The sequence below is a fragment of the Entelurus aequoreus genome, linkage group LG04, assembly GCF_033978785.1.
Source record: "Entelurus aequoreus isolate RoL-2023_Sb linkage group LG04, RoL_Eaeq_v1.1, whole genome shotgun sequence".
Classification (NCBI taxonomy): Eukaryota; Metazoa; Chordata; class Actinopteri; order Syngnathiformes; family Syngnathidae; genus Entelurus; species Entelurus aequoreus.
The window spans coordinates 1,907,576-1,923,548 of record NC_084734.1 but is presented as its reverse complement, the minus strand read 5'-3'; the positions used below and the strand labels follow the sequence as shown (position 1 = coordinate 1,923,548).

Below are 15,973 nucleotides of genomic sequence, written 5' to 3'. Positions count from 1 at the left end.
GACTCGATATCAAGTGTTATATATGTCTGACTCGATATCAAGTGTTATATATGTCTGACTCGATATCAAGTGTTATATATGTCTGACTCGATATCAAGTGTTATATATGTCTGACTCGATATCAAGTGTTATATATGTCTGACTCGATATCAAGTGTTATATATGTCTGACTCGATATCAAGTGTTATATGTGTCTGACTCGATATCAAGTGTTATATATGTCTGAGTCGATATCAAGTGTTATATGTGTCTGACTCGATATCAAGTGTTATATATGTCTGACTCGATATGAAGTTGTTGAAAGGCCAAACAATAATGCAACATATGATTGACAGCTCTAAAGAGCTGGGGGAGACTTTGCAGCTTCACGTTGACAAAGTGAATCAATGCGGTCTGTCCATCACTGCAGTTCCACTCCAATATATATAGACGGGTGTGCTGGGTTCAGGTGTTGAATAATGCATGCTTCTTGATGCCAGCATGTGGCATACTTAATAAGGCTCACAGTGTTAAGAGCGAGACACACACACACACACACACAAAGAAGCAGGCATGTTGTAATATTTGTGTAACATGTTACACGAGCAAGGAACAGAATACATTCCCTATTTGTCGGACTCATTTTTCCGACTATAAGGCGCACTTAAAATCCTTTCATTTTCTCAAAAATCGACAGTGCGCCTTATAACCCGGTGCGCCAAATAATTATGGTTGTGCTTACCGACCTCGAAGCAATTTTATTCGGCACACTGCGAAATTATAAGTGTGACGAGTAGATGGCAGTCAGACATAGGAGATACACTGCAAAAACTGAAATCTAAGTATGATTAAATATCTCAAATAAGGGTGAAATTTGCTTATTTTCTGTCTGATAAGATAATTCTTCCCACCAAGCAGATTTTTTGTTAGAGTGTTTTACTTGTTTTAAAGGCCTACTGAAATGAATTTTTTTTTTTTATTTAAACGGGGATAGCAGATCCATTCTATGTGTCATACTTGATCATTTCGCGATATTGCCATATTTTTGCTGAAAGGATTTAGTAGAGAACAACGACGATAAAGTTCGCAACTTTTGGTCTCTGATAAAAAAAAAAGCCTTGCCCCTACCGGAAGTAGCGTGACGTTGTCAGTTGTTCACTCCATCATATTTTCCTATTGTTTTCAACGCAGCTAGAGCGTCGCTCCATCCTCACCTATGGTCATGAGCTTTGGGTTATGACCGAAAGGACAAGATCACGGGTACAAGCGGCCCAAATGAGCTTCCTCCGCCGGGTGGCGGGTCTCTCCCTTAGAGATAGGGTGAGAAGCTCTGTCATCCGAGGGGAGCTCAAAGTAAAGCCGCTGCTCCTCCACATGGAGAGAAGCCAGATGAGGTGGTTCGGGCATCTGGTCAGGACGCCATCCGAACGCCTCCCTAGGGAGGTGTTTAGGGCACGTCCGACCGGTAGGAGGCCACGGGGAAGACCCAGGACACGTTGGGAAGACTATATCTCCCGGCCGGCCTGGGAACGCCTCGGGATCCCCCGGGAAGAGCTGGACGAAGTGGCTGGGTAGAGGGAAGTCTGGGCTTCCCTGCTTAGGCTCGGATAAGCGGAAGAAGATGGATGGATGGATTAATTAAATAAATATTTATCAATCTATTTATTTCCTATGTGTCCCTCCAGAGTTCACAGTGTCACGCCATGGTCTAACTCAGTCTGGGAGCCTGTGTGTGATTCTGTGAGTCAATGCAGCATCCATCTCCTGCGATATGTGACTTTAAATGACTTACGCAGCAGATGGCCCATTCACACTCCAAGTTCATAATCCCATCATAAAGGAACACTAAGGCAATTTGGGACCTTTTGGCTGTGGATTTTCTCCATATCTCTTTCTGAATGATGGACGAGGTGGCGTTAACTTTGTGTTTAGGCGGGGGCCAAATATCTCAGTCCCATCACGGGGACGCAGTTTCATGTGTCTTTCTTCCTGTGCGTGGAATGAGAGTTATAGTATTGTCTTATTGTGAAGACGGGCGCCGTGTCGCCAATAAACATGCACGATAGTGTTTCCAATCTCATGGTATCAATGCGCTGCCTCCATTGAAATGAATTGTAAATAATCATACTGCTTCTGCAGCGAAAACACTTTTGCAGAAAAAAAACAAATGTATAGCGGCGGGGGACAACTTGATAATAACAACATTTGCACTAGAGATAGATAGATAAATGCGTTAAAATGTAATATCGGAAATTATCGGTATCGTTTTTTTTATTATCAGTATCGTTTTTTTTTGTTTGTTTTTTTTATTAAATCCACATAAAAAACACAAGATACACTTACAATTAGTGCACCAACCCAAAAAACCTCCCTCCCCCATTTACACTCATTCACACAAAAGGGTTGTTTCTTTCTGTTATTAATATTCTGCTTCCTACATTATATATCAATATATATCAATACAGTCTGCAAGGGATACAGTCCGTAAGCACACATGATTGTGCGTGCTGCTGCTCCACTAATAGTACTAACCTTTAACAGTTAATTTTACAAATTTTCATTCATTACTAGTTTCTATGTAACTGTTTTTATATTGTTTTACTTTCTTTTTTATTCAAGAAAATGTTTTTAATTTATTTATCTTATTTTATTTGATTCATTTTTTTTAAAAAAAGTACCTTATCTTCACCATACCTGGTTGTCCAAATTAGGCATAATAATGTGTTAATTCCACGACTGTATATATCGGTTGATATCGGTATCGGTTGATATCGGTATCAGTAATTAAAGAGTTGGACAATATCGGCATATCGGATATCGGCAAAAAGCCATTATCGGACATCCCTAATTTGCACAAATAAGTACTTTTACAATACACAATATGGACAAAAGTATTTGGACATAAAGTGGTACCCCAACTTAAGAGTGTTGTGAGGGAAGAGCTAATTGTTAGGCTTTATTAATAATAAATTATAGAATTAATTAATAATTATTCATTTTAATTATCTAAATTAATAATTTTTTAAAATTACATTTAATTCATAAAAACATTTTTAAAAGTGATTCTGATTTTTTTCAAAATATTAAATAATTGCGATTAAAAGTTGGCTTACAATGGAGCCCCTAAAAAAACCTCCAATCACCTCCATTAAGGTTTTATATGCATCCATCCATCCATCTATTTTCTACCGCTTGTCCCTTACTGGGTCGCGGGGGGTGCTGGAGCCTATCCCATGATGTGAGTATATATGTAACGGCCACGTTAATATTTGTGTATTTTGGTCATTTTTGTCTTTATCAGTGTAGACTTCATGAGCGCCAACAAACATAATAAAGCAGCCCTTACTGTACAATGTCTGCTGTCATTAAGACTGCATCTATAAGTGTGAGCAGTAGATGGCAGTCACACATAGGAGATACAGTACGTGTAGACTGCAATATGATGGCGGTCACACATAGGAGATACGTACGTGTAGACTGCAATATGACGCCAGTGAACAACACCAAAACTTTAAATGTTCCATTGGACGTACGCATTTTCTACCGCTTGTCCCTTACTGGGTCGCGGGGGGTGCTGGAGCCTATCCCATGATGTGAGTACATAGGTAACTGCCACGTTAATATTTGTGTATTTTGGTCATTTTTTCTTCATCACTGATTTCTGCTCACTGTAGACTTCATGAGCGCCAACAAACATAACAAAGCAGCCCTTACTGTACAATGTCTGCTGTCATTAAGATATTCATATATTCCTATTTAGATGAAGAATGTCTCATAATCCTCACAAAGAAACGAGGTGAAGGGGCCTGGGAACCTAGCATCTTTTTGTGTCCTTCTGCCCATTCTTCTTCTTCATCATCCTTGTTGTTCTTCTTTATCGTCCATCTTCTTCTTCTTCATCATACTTCTTCTTCATCATCATCCTTATTCTTCTTCATCATCATCATCATCACCCTCATCCTTCTTTTTCTTCTTCATCATCCTTATTCTTCTTCTTCATCCTTCTTCTTCATCCTTCCTCTTCATCATCCTTCTTTTTCTTCTTCATCATCCTTCTTTTTCTTCTTCACCATCCTTCTTCATCATCCTTCTTCTTCTTCTTCTTCTTCATCCTTCTTCTTCATCATCCTTCTTTTTCTTCTTCATCATCCTTCTTTTTCTTCTTCACCATCCTTCTTCATCATCCTTCTTCTTCTTCTTCTTCATCCTTCTTCTTCATCATCCTTCTTTTTCTTCTTCATCATCCTTCTTTTTCTTCTTCACCATCCTTCTTTTTCTTCTTCACCAACCTTCTTCATCATCCTTCTTTTTCTTCTTCACCATCCTTCTTTTTCTTCTTCACCATCCTTCTACATCATCCTTCTTCTTCTTCTTCATCATCCTTCTTTTTCTTCTTCATCATCCTTCTTTTTCTTCTTCACCATCCTTCTTCATCATCCTTCTTCTTCTTCTTCATTCTTCTTCTTCATCATCCTTCTTCATCATCCTTCTTCTTCTTCTTCATTCTTCTTCTTCATCATCCTTCTTCATCATCCTTCTTTTTCTTCTTCATCATCCTTCTTCATCATCCTTCTTCTTCATCCTACTTCTTCATCATCCTTCGTCTTCATCATCCTTCTTCATCATCATTATTCTTCATCATCCTTCTTCATCATCATTATTCTTCTTCATCATCATCCTTCTTCATCATTATCATCCTTTTTCTTCTTCATCATCCTTCTTTTTTTTCTTCATCATCCTTCTTCTTCTTCATCCTTCTTCTTCATCATCCTTCTTCTTCATCATCCTTCTTTTTCTTCTTCATCATCCTTCTTCATCATCCTTCGTCTTCATCATCCTTCTTCATCATCAGTCTTCTTCATCATCCTTCTTCTTCATCATCATTATTCTTCCTTATCATCATCCTTCTTCATCATTATCATCCTTTTTCTTCTTCTTCATCATCCTTCTTTTTCTTCTTCATCATCCTTCTTCATCATCCTTCATCTTCTTCATCATCCTTCTTCATCATCCTTCTTCTTCTTCATCATCCTTCTTCATCATCCTTCGTCTTCATCATCCTTCTTCATCATCATTCTTCTTCATCATCCTTCTTCTTCATCATCATTATTCTTCTTCATCATCATCCTTCTTCATCATTATCATCCTTTTTCTTCTTCTTCATCATCCTTCTTTTTCTTCTTAATCATCCTTCTTTTTCTTCTTCACCATCCTTCTTTTTCTTCTTCACCATCCTTCTTCATCATCCTTCTTCTTCTTCTTCTTCTTCTTCATCCTTCTTATTCATCATCCTTCTTCTTCATCATCCTTCTTTTTCTTCTTCACCATCCTTCTTCATCATCCTTCTTCTTCTTTTTCTTCTTCTTCATCCTTCTTATTCATCATCCTTCTTCTTCATCATCCTTCTTTTTCTTCTTCATCATCCTTCTTATTCATCATCCTTCTTCTTCATCATCCTTCTTTTTCTTCTTCATCATCCTTCTTCATCATCCTTCTTCTTCTTCATCCTTCTTCTTTATCATCCTTCTTTTTCTTCTTCATCATCCTTCTTCATCATCCTTCTTCTTCTTCATCCTTCTTCTTCATCATCCTTTGTCTTCATCATCCTTCTTCATCATCATTCTTCTTCATCATCCTTCTTCGTCATCATCCTTCTTCATCATCATCCTTCTTCTTCATCATCATTCTTCTTCATCATCATCCTTCTTCATCGTCCTTCTTTTTCTTCATTCTTCTTCATCATCCTTCTTCTTCTTCATCGTCCATCTTCTTCTTCTTCTTCATCATTCTTCTTCTTCACGGTCCTTCTTCTTCTTCTTCTTCATCATCCTTATTCTTCTACATCATCATCATCATCATCACCATCGTCCTCCTTTTTCTTCTTCATCATCCTTCTTCTTCTTCATCATCCTTTTCCTTCCTCATCCTACTTTCACAAGATCTAAGGCGAGGAAGCCGCTCACCGGCCGATGATGTCATCGTAGCCACACCAGCTAGTTAGCTCCCTCTGATCATGACGCTGCTATAAATAGTTTAGTGCTTATAATAACAACATCCCTAATACTTGGTTATTATTTAAGACACAAAATGTATATTTATTTATTCAGAGGGCTTTTATAGAGGACCTATCATTGGCTCCATTGTAAGCAGACTTTCATATATGTTTATTCACCATTTAGAATGCATTAAAAAAATGCATCCGTCTTCTTGTCTCTCATAACGACTGTGAACAATAGGCAAAACTCCGAAAAAGATTTCAGTTCCAATTTGAGAAAGTGAACCGAGTATCCGCAACATATGCTGCAGAATTCTTTTTGAAGGAGTAAGCCTTTTGGAGGCAGCCGTGTTAAATTCTCCGAGGAGAGGCTGACTGCAAACCCTTGGGTTAATGAATTGATTCAGACTTTTGTCCATATGCTACAGGCCTGTGAATATTAGATTAGCGCTGCTCTTTGCGCGGCACAGTACAATACGAGGAGCCCTATTAAACATTTAGGAGCACAAACCTCTGGTTGCCAGCAGCTTCTTCTTCTCGTAGTCATAAACCTACAAAAGCACAAACAGCAAACAAAGTAGTTAAATAATGCAGGACTTTGTGACACCTTGGAAGAGGCAGGGGACGTCTTTTACGGCTGCTTTACAGCAACACTCGCGCATGGAACACCACTTACGGGTGGCGGTAAGCCTGTTAATACTTAGTGCGACTATGCGTGAGGAACAGCAGGGATGAGACGAGGACCAAACAAACACAAAAGAATCGATCCCCAGCATACTTGCCAACTTTGAGACCTCCGAATTCGGGAGGTTGGGGAGGGTTTAATGAGGTGGGGGGCGGCGGGAGTTTATTTATAGCTAGAATTCACTGAAATTCAAGTATTTCTTATATGTATATATATATATATATATATATATATATATATATATATATATATATATATATATATATATATATATATATATATGCAAACCCCGTGTCCATATGAGTCGGGAAATGGTGTTAGATGTAAATATAAACGGAATACAATGATTTGCAAATCCTTTTCAACCCATATTCAGTTGAATATGCTACAAAGACAACAAACTTGTAAACATTTTTTTTTTTGTTGCAAATAATCATTAACTTTAGAATTTGATGGCAGCAACACGTGACAAAGAAGTTGGGAAAGGTGGCAATAAATACTGATAAAGTTGAGGAATGCTCATCAAACACTTATTTGGAACATCCCACGGGTGTGCAGGCAAATTGGGAACAGGTGGGTGCCATGATTGGGTATAAAAGTAGATTCCATGAAATGCTCAGTCATTCACAAACAAGGATGGGGCGAGGGTCACCACTTTGTCAACAAATGTGTGAGCAAATTGTTGAACAGTTTAAGAACAACCTTTCTCAACCAGCTATTGCAAGGAATTTAGGGATTTCACCATCTACGCTCCGTAATATCATCAAAGGGTTCGGAGAATCTGGAGAAATCACTGCACGTAAGCAGCTAAGCCCGTGACCTTCCATCCCTCAGGCTGCACTGCATCAACAAGCCACATCAGTGTGTAAAGGATATCACCACATGGGCTCAGGAACACTTCAGAAACCCACTGTCAGTAACTACAGTTGGTCGCTACATCTGTAAGTGCAAGTTAAAACTCTCCTATGCAAGGCGAAAACCGTTGATCAACAACACCCAGAAACGGCGTCGGCTTCGCTGGGCCTGAGCTCATCTAAGATGGACTGATACAAAGTGGAAAAGTGTTCTGTGGTCTGAGGAGTCCACATTTCAAATTTTTTTTGGAAACTGTGGACGTCGTGTCCTCCGGACCAAAGAGGAAAAGAACCATCCGGATTGTTATAGGCGCAAAGTGTAAAAGGCAGCATGTGTGATGGTATGGGGGTGTATTAGTGCCCAAGACATGGGTAACTTACACATCTGTGAAGGCACCATTAATGCTGAAAGGTACATACAGCTTTTGGAGCAACATATGTTGCCATCCAAGCAACGCTACCATGGACACCCCTGCTTATTTCAGCAAGACAATGCCAAGCCACGCGCTGAGATGCTTCAAAAATGTGTCTCCTCAGTTCCCAAACCTTTACTGAGTGTTGTTAAAAGGAAAGGCCATGTAACACAGTGGTGAACATGCCCTTTCCCAACTACTTTGGCACGTGTTGCAGCCAGGAAATTCTAAGTTAATTATTATTTGCAAAAAAAAAATAAAGTTTATGAGTTTGAACACCAAATATGTTGTCTTTGTAGCATATTCAACTGAATATGGGTTGAAAAGGATTTGCAAATCATTGTATTCCGTTTATATTTACATCTAACACAATTTCCCAACTCATATGGAAACGGGGTTTGTATATATATATATATATATATATATATATATATATATATATATATATATATATATATATATATATATATATATATATATATATATATATATATATATATATATATATAATATATATATATATATATATATATACATATACATATATATATATATATATATATACATATACATATATATACTTGACTTTCAGTCATACTTGCCAACCTTGAGACCTCCGAATTCGGGAGATTGGGGGCTGGGCGGGGTCAGGGGGGTTTAGGGGGGGGCTGGTCCGGGGTTGGGGTTAAGGGGGAGGGGTATATTTATAGCTAGAATTCACTAAAATTAAAGTATTTTTATATATATATATATATATATATATATATATATATATATATATATATATATATATATATATATATATATATATATATATATATATATATATATATATATATATATATATATATATATATATTTATACATATATATATATATATATATATATATATATATATATATATATATATATATATATATATATATATATATATATACATATACATATATATATATATATATATATATATATATATATATATATATATATATGTATATATATATATATATATATATATATATATATATATATATATATATATATATATATATATATATATATATATATATATATATATATATATATATATATATATATATATATATATATATATATATATATATATATATATATAGTACAGTAAACAGTAATGAAAACACAGTTCTACTAACTGTACTGTACTTGCTGCTTACTTTTTTTTAAAAATAACACTTACTTTTCACTATTTGAGTAGCTTTCGTTCTGCCATTTGAGTACTGGCGAGCGATCTCTAAATCCGGGCACATATCCTTCACGGATTTGTTGAAAACATCCGCAAATGAGAACGAAATGTTGCTTTCAAGGTGGCCCATAATTTCGCGTTGTCGCCGCCTTGTGCTTCTCTGAGCGTTCATGAGTGACTATATCCACTCAGCCACCGTGTTATAGGTTATAGATACACCTATGGATAACGGCGACATATATAATAGTCTCCTTTTCAGGTGAGAGACGACGCTAAAGGCAGTGTCTTTAAGGCACGCCCCCAATATTGTTTGTCCGGCTGGAAATTTTGGATAGTACAACTTGCCGTAGTTTGCCGCAATGCATGATGGGAATCCGGATGTTGTGTGTCAGTGTATAAACGCGCCGCTGAGAAATAGTTCCGTGCCTGCCTACTTTATGGGTTATAGATAAACCTATGCAGGCCCGGCCCTAACCAATGTGGCGCCCTAGGCAAGATTTTAGGTGGCGCCCCCCCCCCACATCGGCAGTGAAGTGTATATACTCACAAGAAACCGAATAGCTTTGTCTTTGACCTTTTTTTTTTTACTTAAAGAAAGCAAATTAACAATCAGAATAGTTAACAAGATGAAAAAAAATATGGATAAATAAATGTATACAAAAAATAAAAAATGAATATATGAAATACAATATTTTTTACATACATAAACACAAAATAAAACGTGTCAACAAGTTGCATAAAATAAATAAAAAATACAATATAAATAAGGCACTGCACAAAACAAGATATCAAACCAGTATGACTTTAACAACTATATTACAAAAAAAGGGGATCCTACAGAGTTCTCTATTTGTGCTTTTTAATATTGCATTAACTAGAATGACTTACAAATGACTGTACACCAGGGAGTACTGTAATTACCTAACGTTACATTATTATTTTCCATAACAATTTAGCCCCCTCCACAATATTAACCCGACGTTAAAACAGAACTAGCTATTTATTGATTAGCAATTGCCGAATCATGTAACATTAGCTTAATGCTAAAAAGCCAGGTTACTATCACATTATGTAACAGACAAATAATTTCATGTAGGCTAACGTTACCTACCTGCTACCTCTGTCTTTTTCTCGTTTCTCCTCTTCTTTTCTCTTTTTACTTCCCTGGGCACCTGACAGTTTTGGCCGTTTTGACATCTTGTGTTGATTTTTTGATGTGGTGACGTCCAAAAAGAGTCATGATACGGGAAGGGAGGGGGCGCGTAATGTTGTAACAAATAATATTTCTATTAAATAGGCTTTACTTTGCATTTTAATTAACGTGGGGATTATTTTATGTATTTAGAAATAATAGTTGTTTTTTTTTGTTTTTTTTCCTCCCCCTGATGGACGGCGCCCTTAGCATTTGCCTATACGGCCTATGCCACGGGCCGGCCCTGCACCTATGGATAACGGAGACATATATAATAGTCTCCTTTTCAGGTGAGAGACGACGTTAAAAGGTAGTGCCTTTAAGGCACGCCCCCAATATAGTTGTCCGGCCGGAAATCGGGAGATTTTCGGGAGAATGGTTGTCCCGGAGGATTTTCGGGAGAGGCACTGAAATTCGGGAGTCTCCTGGAAAATTCGGGAGGGTTGGCAAGTATGATCCCCAGGACAAAGAAATCGAATCGGAAGCAGCACAAAGGAAAAGTCTTCTTTTGTGTATTTAGAAAAATTGTGTGCACTGTGTCGAATACAGAGAGTGTATTTTACGTTATTCTTTGCAATCCTCACCTCAGATTCCGAAGAGCTCGCGCAAACATCCCGGGACTGCATGGCATCTCTCCTCAGGCTGTTCCTCTGCTCGCTCCTCCCACGCTCAATTTCTGCATTCAGCATCCTTGTGCACACACACACACACACACACACACACACACACACACACACACACAAGTAGCAATTAAAAGACCAACACCGCGGCAACAGGAAGACTGCAAAGCCAGCATTTATATTGTGTATAATTATGAGCTGCGTACGAGTCAAACACAGCTGTGTGGTGTGAGCTGTTTCTCACACAGGAAGAAGATAAAAGTCAGACAATGAAAGGACCAGTCGGCAGGATAGCGACTGGAGAAGATAAAAATTGGATACACTACCGTTCAAAAGTTTGGGGTCACCCAAACAATTTTGTGGAATAGCCTTAATTTCTAAGAACAAGAAATAGACTGTCGAGTTTCAGATGAAAGTTCTCTTTTTCTGGCCATTTTGAGCGTTTAATTGACCCCACAAATGTGATGCTCCAGAAACTCAATCAGTTTTGTAGCTTCTGTAACGAGCTAAACTGTTTTCAGATGCGTGAACACGATTGCACAAGGGGTTTCTAATCATCAATTAGCCTTCTGAGCCAATGAGCAAACACATTGTGCCATTAGAACACTGGAGTGATAGTTTCTGGAAATGGGCCTCTATACACCTGTGTAGATATTGCACCAAAAAGCATACATTTGCAGCTAGAATAGTCATTTACCACATTAGCAATGTATAGAGCAGTGTTTTTCAACCTTTTTTGAGCCAAGGCACAGTTTTTTCATTTAAAAAAAATACGGAGGCACACCCCCAGCAGAAAAGGTTAAAAAATGAAACTCCACCAGGTTGTCGTGCCTTATTTTGACTTTTTGTTGTTGTTTCCTGTGTGTAGTGCTTTAGTTCCTCTCTTGCGCTGTTAATTTGGTGACCCTTCCTGTTTTGTTGGTGTTCTCCTGTAGCAGCGTCACGCCTTCCTTTGAGTTCTATTCCACAATCAAGACTATTTAAGTTGTGCGTACGCTATATTTCTTTGTGGGGACACTGTTGATTGTCATGTCATGTACGGATGTACTTTGTGGACGCCGTGTCTGCTCCACACACTGTAAGTTTTTGCTGTCGTCCAGCATTCTGTTTTTGTTTACTTTGTAGCCAGTTCAGTTTTACTTTGGTTTTGCGTAGCCTTCCCTATGCCTCAGTGCCTTTTCCTAGCGGGACTTGCCTTTTGTTCATTTTTGGTTTAAGCGTTATATACCTTTTACATACCAAAAAAGGTTGAAAAACACTGCACTAGACAACGGCACATATGTATTTCTTTAAAGTTAAGACTAGTTTAAAGTTATCTTCATTGAAAAGTACAGTGCTTTTCCTTCAAAAATAAGGACATTTCAATGTGACCCCAAACTTTTGAACGGCAGTGTAGGTCTATTCAGGTGTACTGGAGAAAAGGCTTCGCCGGATATTTGAGCCTCGGATTCAGGAGGAGCACGGTGGTTTTGTCCTGGTCATGGGACTGTGGACAGCTCTGTACTCTAGGCAGGGTTCTTGAATCAGAAGTACTTTATTAATCCCCTAGGGCAGGCCTGGGCAATTATTTTGACTCGGGGGGCCAAATTTAGAGAAAAAAATGTGTCTGGGGGCCGGTATGTCCATTTTTAGGAAAACTAATACAAAACCTCACAATAAAGTCTGATTGAATGCTAAAAACGTTATGACAGACCGTCTTAAAAACGGAATGGAATTTTAATTTTTTCTATGAACGATAAAACCCTGAATATTGAGAACATATGAACGTCACACCCCCTCTCAATCGACATATTTTACAACAGGGGTCACCAACGCGGTGCCCGCGGGCACCAGGTAGCCCGTAAGGACCAGATGAGTAGCCCGCTGGCCTGGTCTAAAAATAGCTCAAATAGCAGCACTTACCAGTGAGCTGCCTCTATTTTTTAAATGTTATTTATTTACTAGCAAGCTGGTCTCGCTTTGCCTGACATTTTTAATTCTAAGAGAGACAAAACTCAAATACAATTTGAAAATCCAAGAACATATTTGAAAGACTTGGTCTTCACTTGTTTAAATAAATTCATTAATTTTTTTACTTCGCTTCTTATAACTTTCAGAAAGACAATTTTAGAGAAAAAATACAACCTTAAAAATGATTTTAGGATTTTTAAACACATATACCTTTTTACCTTTTAAATTCCTTCCTCTTCTTTCCTGACAATTTAAATCAATGTTCAAGTAAATTAATTTTTTTTTTATTGTAAAGAATAATAAATAATAAATACATTTTAATTTAATTCTTCATTTTAGCTTCTGTTTTTTCAACGAAGAATATTTGTGAAATATTTCTTCAAACTTATTATGATTAAAATTCAAAAAAATTATTCTGGCAAATCTAGAAAATCTGTAGAATCAAATTTGAATCTTATTTCAAAGTCTTTTGAATTTCTTTTAAAAATTTTGTTCTGGAAAATCTAGAAGAAATAATGATTTGTCTTTGTTAGAAATATAGCTTGGTCCAATTTGTTATATATTCTAACAAAGTGTAGATTGGATTTCAACCTATTTAAAACATGTCATCAAAATTCTAAAATTAATCTTAATCAGGAAAAATTACTAATGATGTTCCATAAATTATTTTTTTAATTTTTTCAGAAAGATTCAAATTAGCTAGTTTTTCTCTTCTTTTTTTCGGTTGAATTTTGAATTTCAAAGAGTCAAAATTGAAGATAAACTATGTTTCAAAATTGAATTGTCATTTTTTTCGTGTTTTCTCCTCTTTTAAACCGTTCAATTAAGTGTAAATATCATTAATTATTAATAATAACATAGAGTTGAAGGTAAATTGGGCAAATTGGCTATTTCTGGCAATTTATTTAAGTGTGTATCAAACTCGTAGCCCTTCGCATTAATCAGTACCCAAGAAGTAGCTCTTGCTTTCAAAAAGGTTGGTGACCCCTGTTTTACCTTCAAACCAAATGCAACAAAAATGTAACAAACACAGCGAAATATGAACGTGAAGGGTAAAGAAACAAAAAACATCTACAATCTGATATATGTGATATATCACTAAAGCTTTAGAACTTTCTTGTAAAAATCTCCTTCCACACCCGCATTTCAGGCTGGCCGCTCTGGAAACGCTCTGTGGAAACGCTCCCCACCCACACTGCTTGGTGCCTCGTCTGACCTGCTGTGACGTAGATTACCATAGTAACTAGTAGGGTTGTACGGTATACGGGTATTAGTATAGTACCGCGATACTAATGAATCAAATTCGGTACTATACCGCCCCTGAAAAGTACCGGTCCGCCACACCCTAAGATTTTTTGTTAAAATAAAGCCAATAATGCAATTTTTTCTGGTCCCCTTTATTTAGAAAAGTATTGAAAAGTACCGAAAAGTATCAAAATACCGTATTTCCTTGAATTGCCGCCGGGAATATAGTATTCGCCTGCCTAGAATTACAGCCGGGTCAAACTCGTTTCTCAAAATAATTAGCGCATGCTTGGCACTTCCGCCGGGTCAAATATGAGTCATTAAATGATGGTGGTAGAGGGCGCTAGTGATCCTTCTTGCGACTACCAGTACTGCAGAAGACCGGTGCTGCAGAAGAAGACAACAAGCAGCAAGCGTGAGCAGCGATCGTTTGCTTGCACTTTTAACATGGAGGATTACATATCTAAAATAAAACCATTTTCTAAACTGGACTTTCAATCGAAGCAGGAGGTAATAATTAAAGGAATATCTCCAGAGACTTTTAAAACTGAAGAAAGATAAGGAAGACTGCATTTGATCAGAAGCAGCTGCACATGGACATCATTTATAAGTAAAGGTAAGACCATAATAACGTTTTTTTTATTAAATGTGCTTTTCATGATAAGGTAAGCGCCGGAGTAAGAAGAGGTTTTAAAATAATTAGCGCATGCTTGCCCATCCCGCATGCTTTTGGTAAGCGCAGGAGTGAGAAGAGGTTTTAAATTAATTAGCGCCCCGGCGGCTATTCAAGGAAATACGGTAATATTGGTATCAGACAACACTAGTCACTAAAATATCATGCAAAAGTGCAGATTCCAACCATTGAAATACTTAGCATAGTTCAAGACTTATGGTAGTTAGAAAACATCACTGCACATAATAATGGCAGCTACACTTTCTATCTTAAAGATCTAAAAATATTTGGGAATGTCTGGCGGGGCAGATTGAAAAGCTTAACGGGCCGCATGTGGCCCCCGGGCCTTAATTTGCCCAGGTCTGCCCTAGGGGAAATGAAGATTTTCAGCACAATCCCATTCAAGAGCAGACAAACATTACAGTGAGACAGAACAGGATCGCTGCCAACTTCCGGCACACCTTACAAAAAAGGTGAGAAACAGGTAAACGCTGGGCGGGTGAGTATTAAAAAAATAAAAAAAATATTCAGTCTAAGCCTGGGGCCCTGGAAAGGGGGTCCAGACTGAGGCCATGTTACGTTGGGGTCGCATCTTTATGCGAGGTTCGTTCTTCCGGGATGCAAACGGACGACTCCGGACAGGACTTGCAGGTAGGAACATGATTTAATCTTGAAACAAGAAATCGAAGAGGTACAAAACAGAAAACAACCGACGGAACAAGGTGCCGATACTTGAAGCCGGACTCAGCATGGGCTAGGAGGCAAGCAAAACTTTCGTAACAGTAGCGTGAAGCAAACAAAGAAGCCAAGACGAGTGACCGGCAAAGGCAGGCTTAAATAATGTCTCTTGATTAGAACCAGGTGAGCCTCCCGAACACCAGAGGCAGGTGAAAATCATAAGTAGCCATGGTAACAAACTCAGAAGGAGTCCAAAACTAACCGAAAACACAAACACCTGATCCGGACCACGGATCATGACAGGCCAAGGAAGAGAAGAAACCTCATAGCCATAGCATACACTTTTTTTCCCCAAGATGGCGCCACTGTAGTGGCTGCTGTTGGCAGGAGCTCTGTGCTCTTGTGTCATCCGTTTGTGTTCCTAATGTTTCCCTCTGGTTTTCATGTGGGGTTTTTTTTTGCCTTT

The 15,973-nt window shown here is 37.8% G+C and overlaps 1 protein-coding gene across 3 annotated transcripts in view; it reads right to left on the bottom strand.

Moving 5' to 3' along the window:
- Window positions 1-15,973, bottom strand: part of bicc2 (bicaudal C homolog 2) — a 77,854-nt gene that overhangs the window by 22,822 nt on the left and 39,059 nt on the right. For all 3 annotated transcript variants that reach the window (XM_062043363.1, XM_062043365.1, XM_062043364.1), the window contains exons 13-14: window positions 10,926-11,031; window positions 6,486-6,525 (exon numbers count right to left, since the gene is read on the bottom strand). In XM_062043363.1, the coding sequence (XP_061899347.1) occupies window positions 6,486-6,525; window positions 10,926-11,031 (146 nt within the window). The remainder of the gene's footprint in view (window positions 1-6,485; window positions 6,526-10,925; window positions 11,032-15,973) is intronic.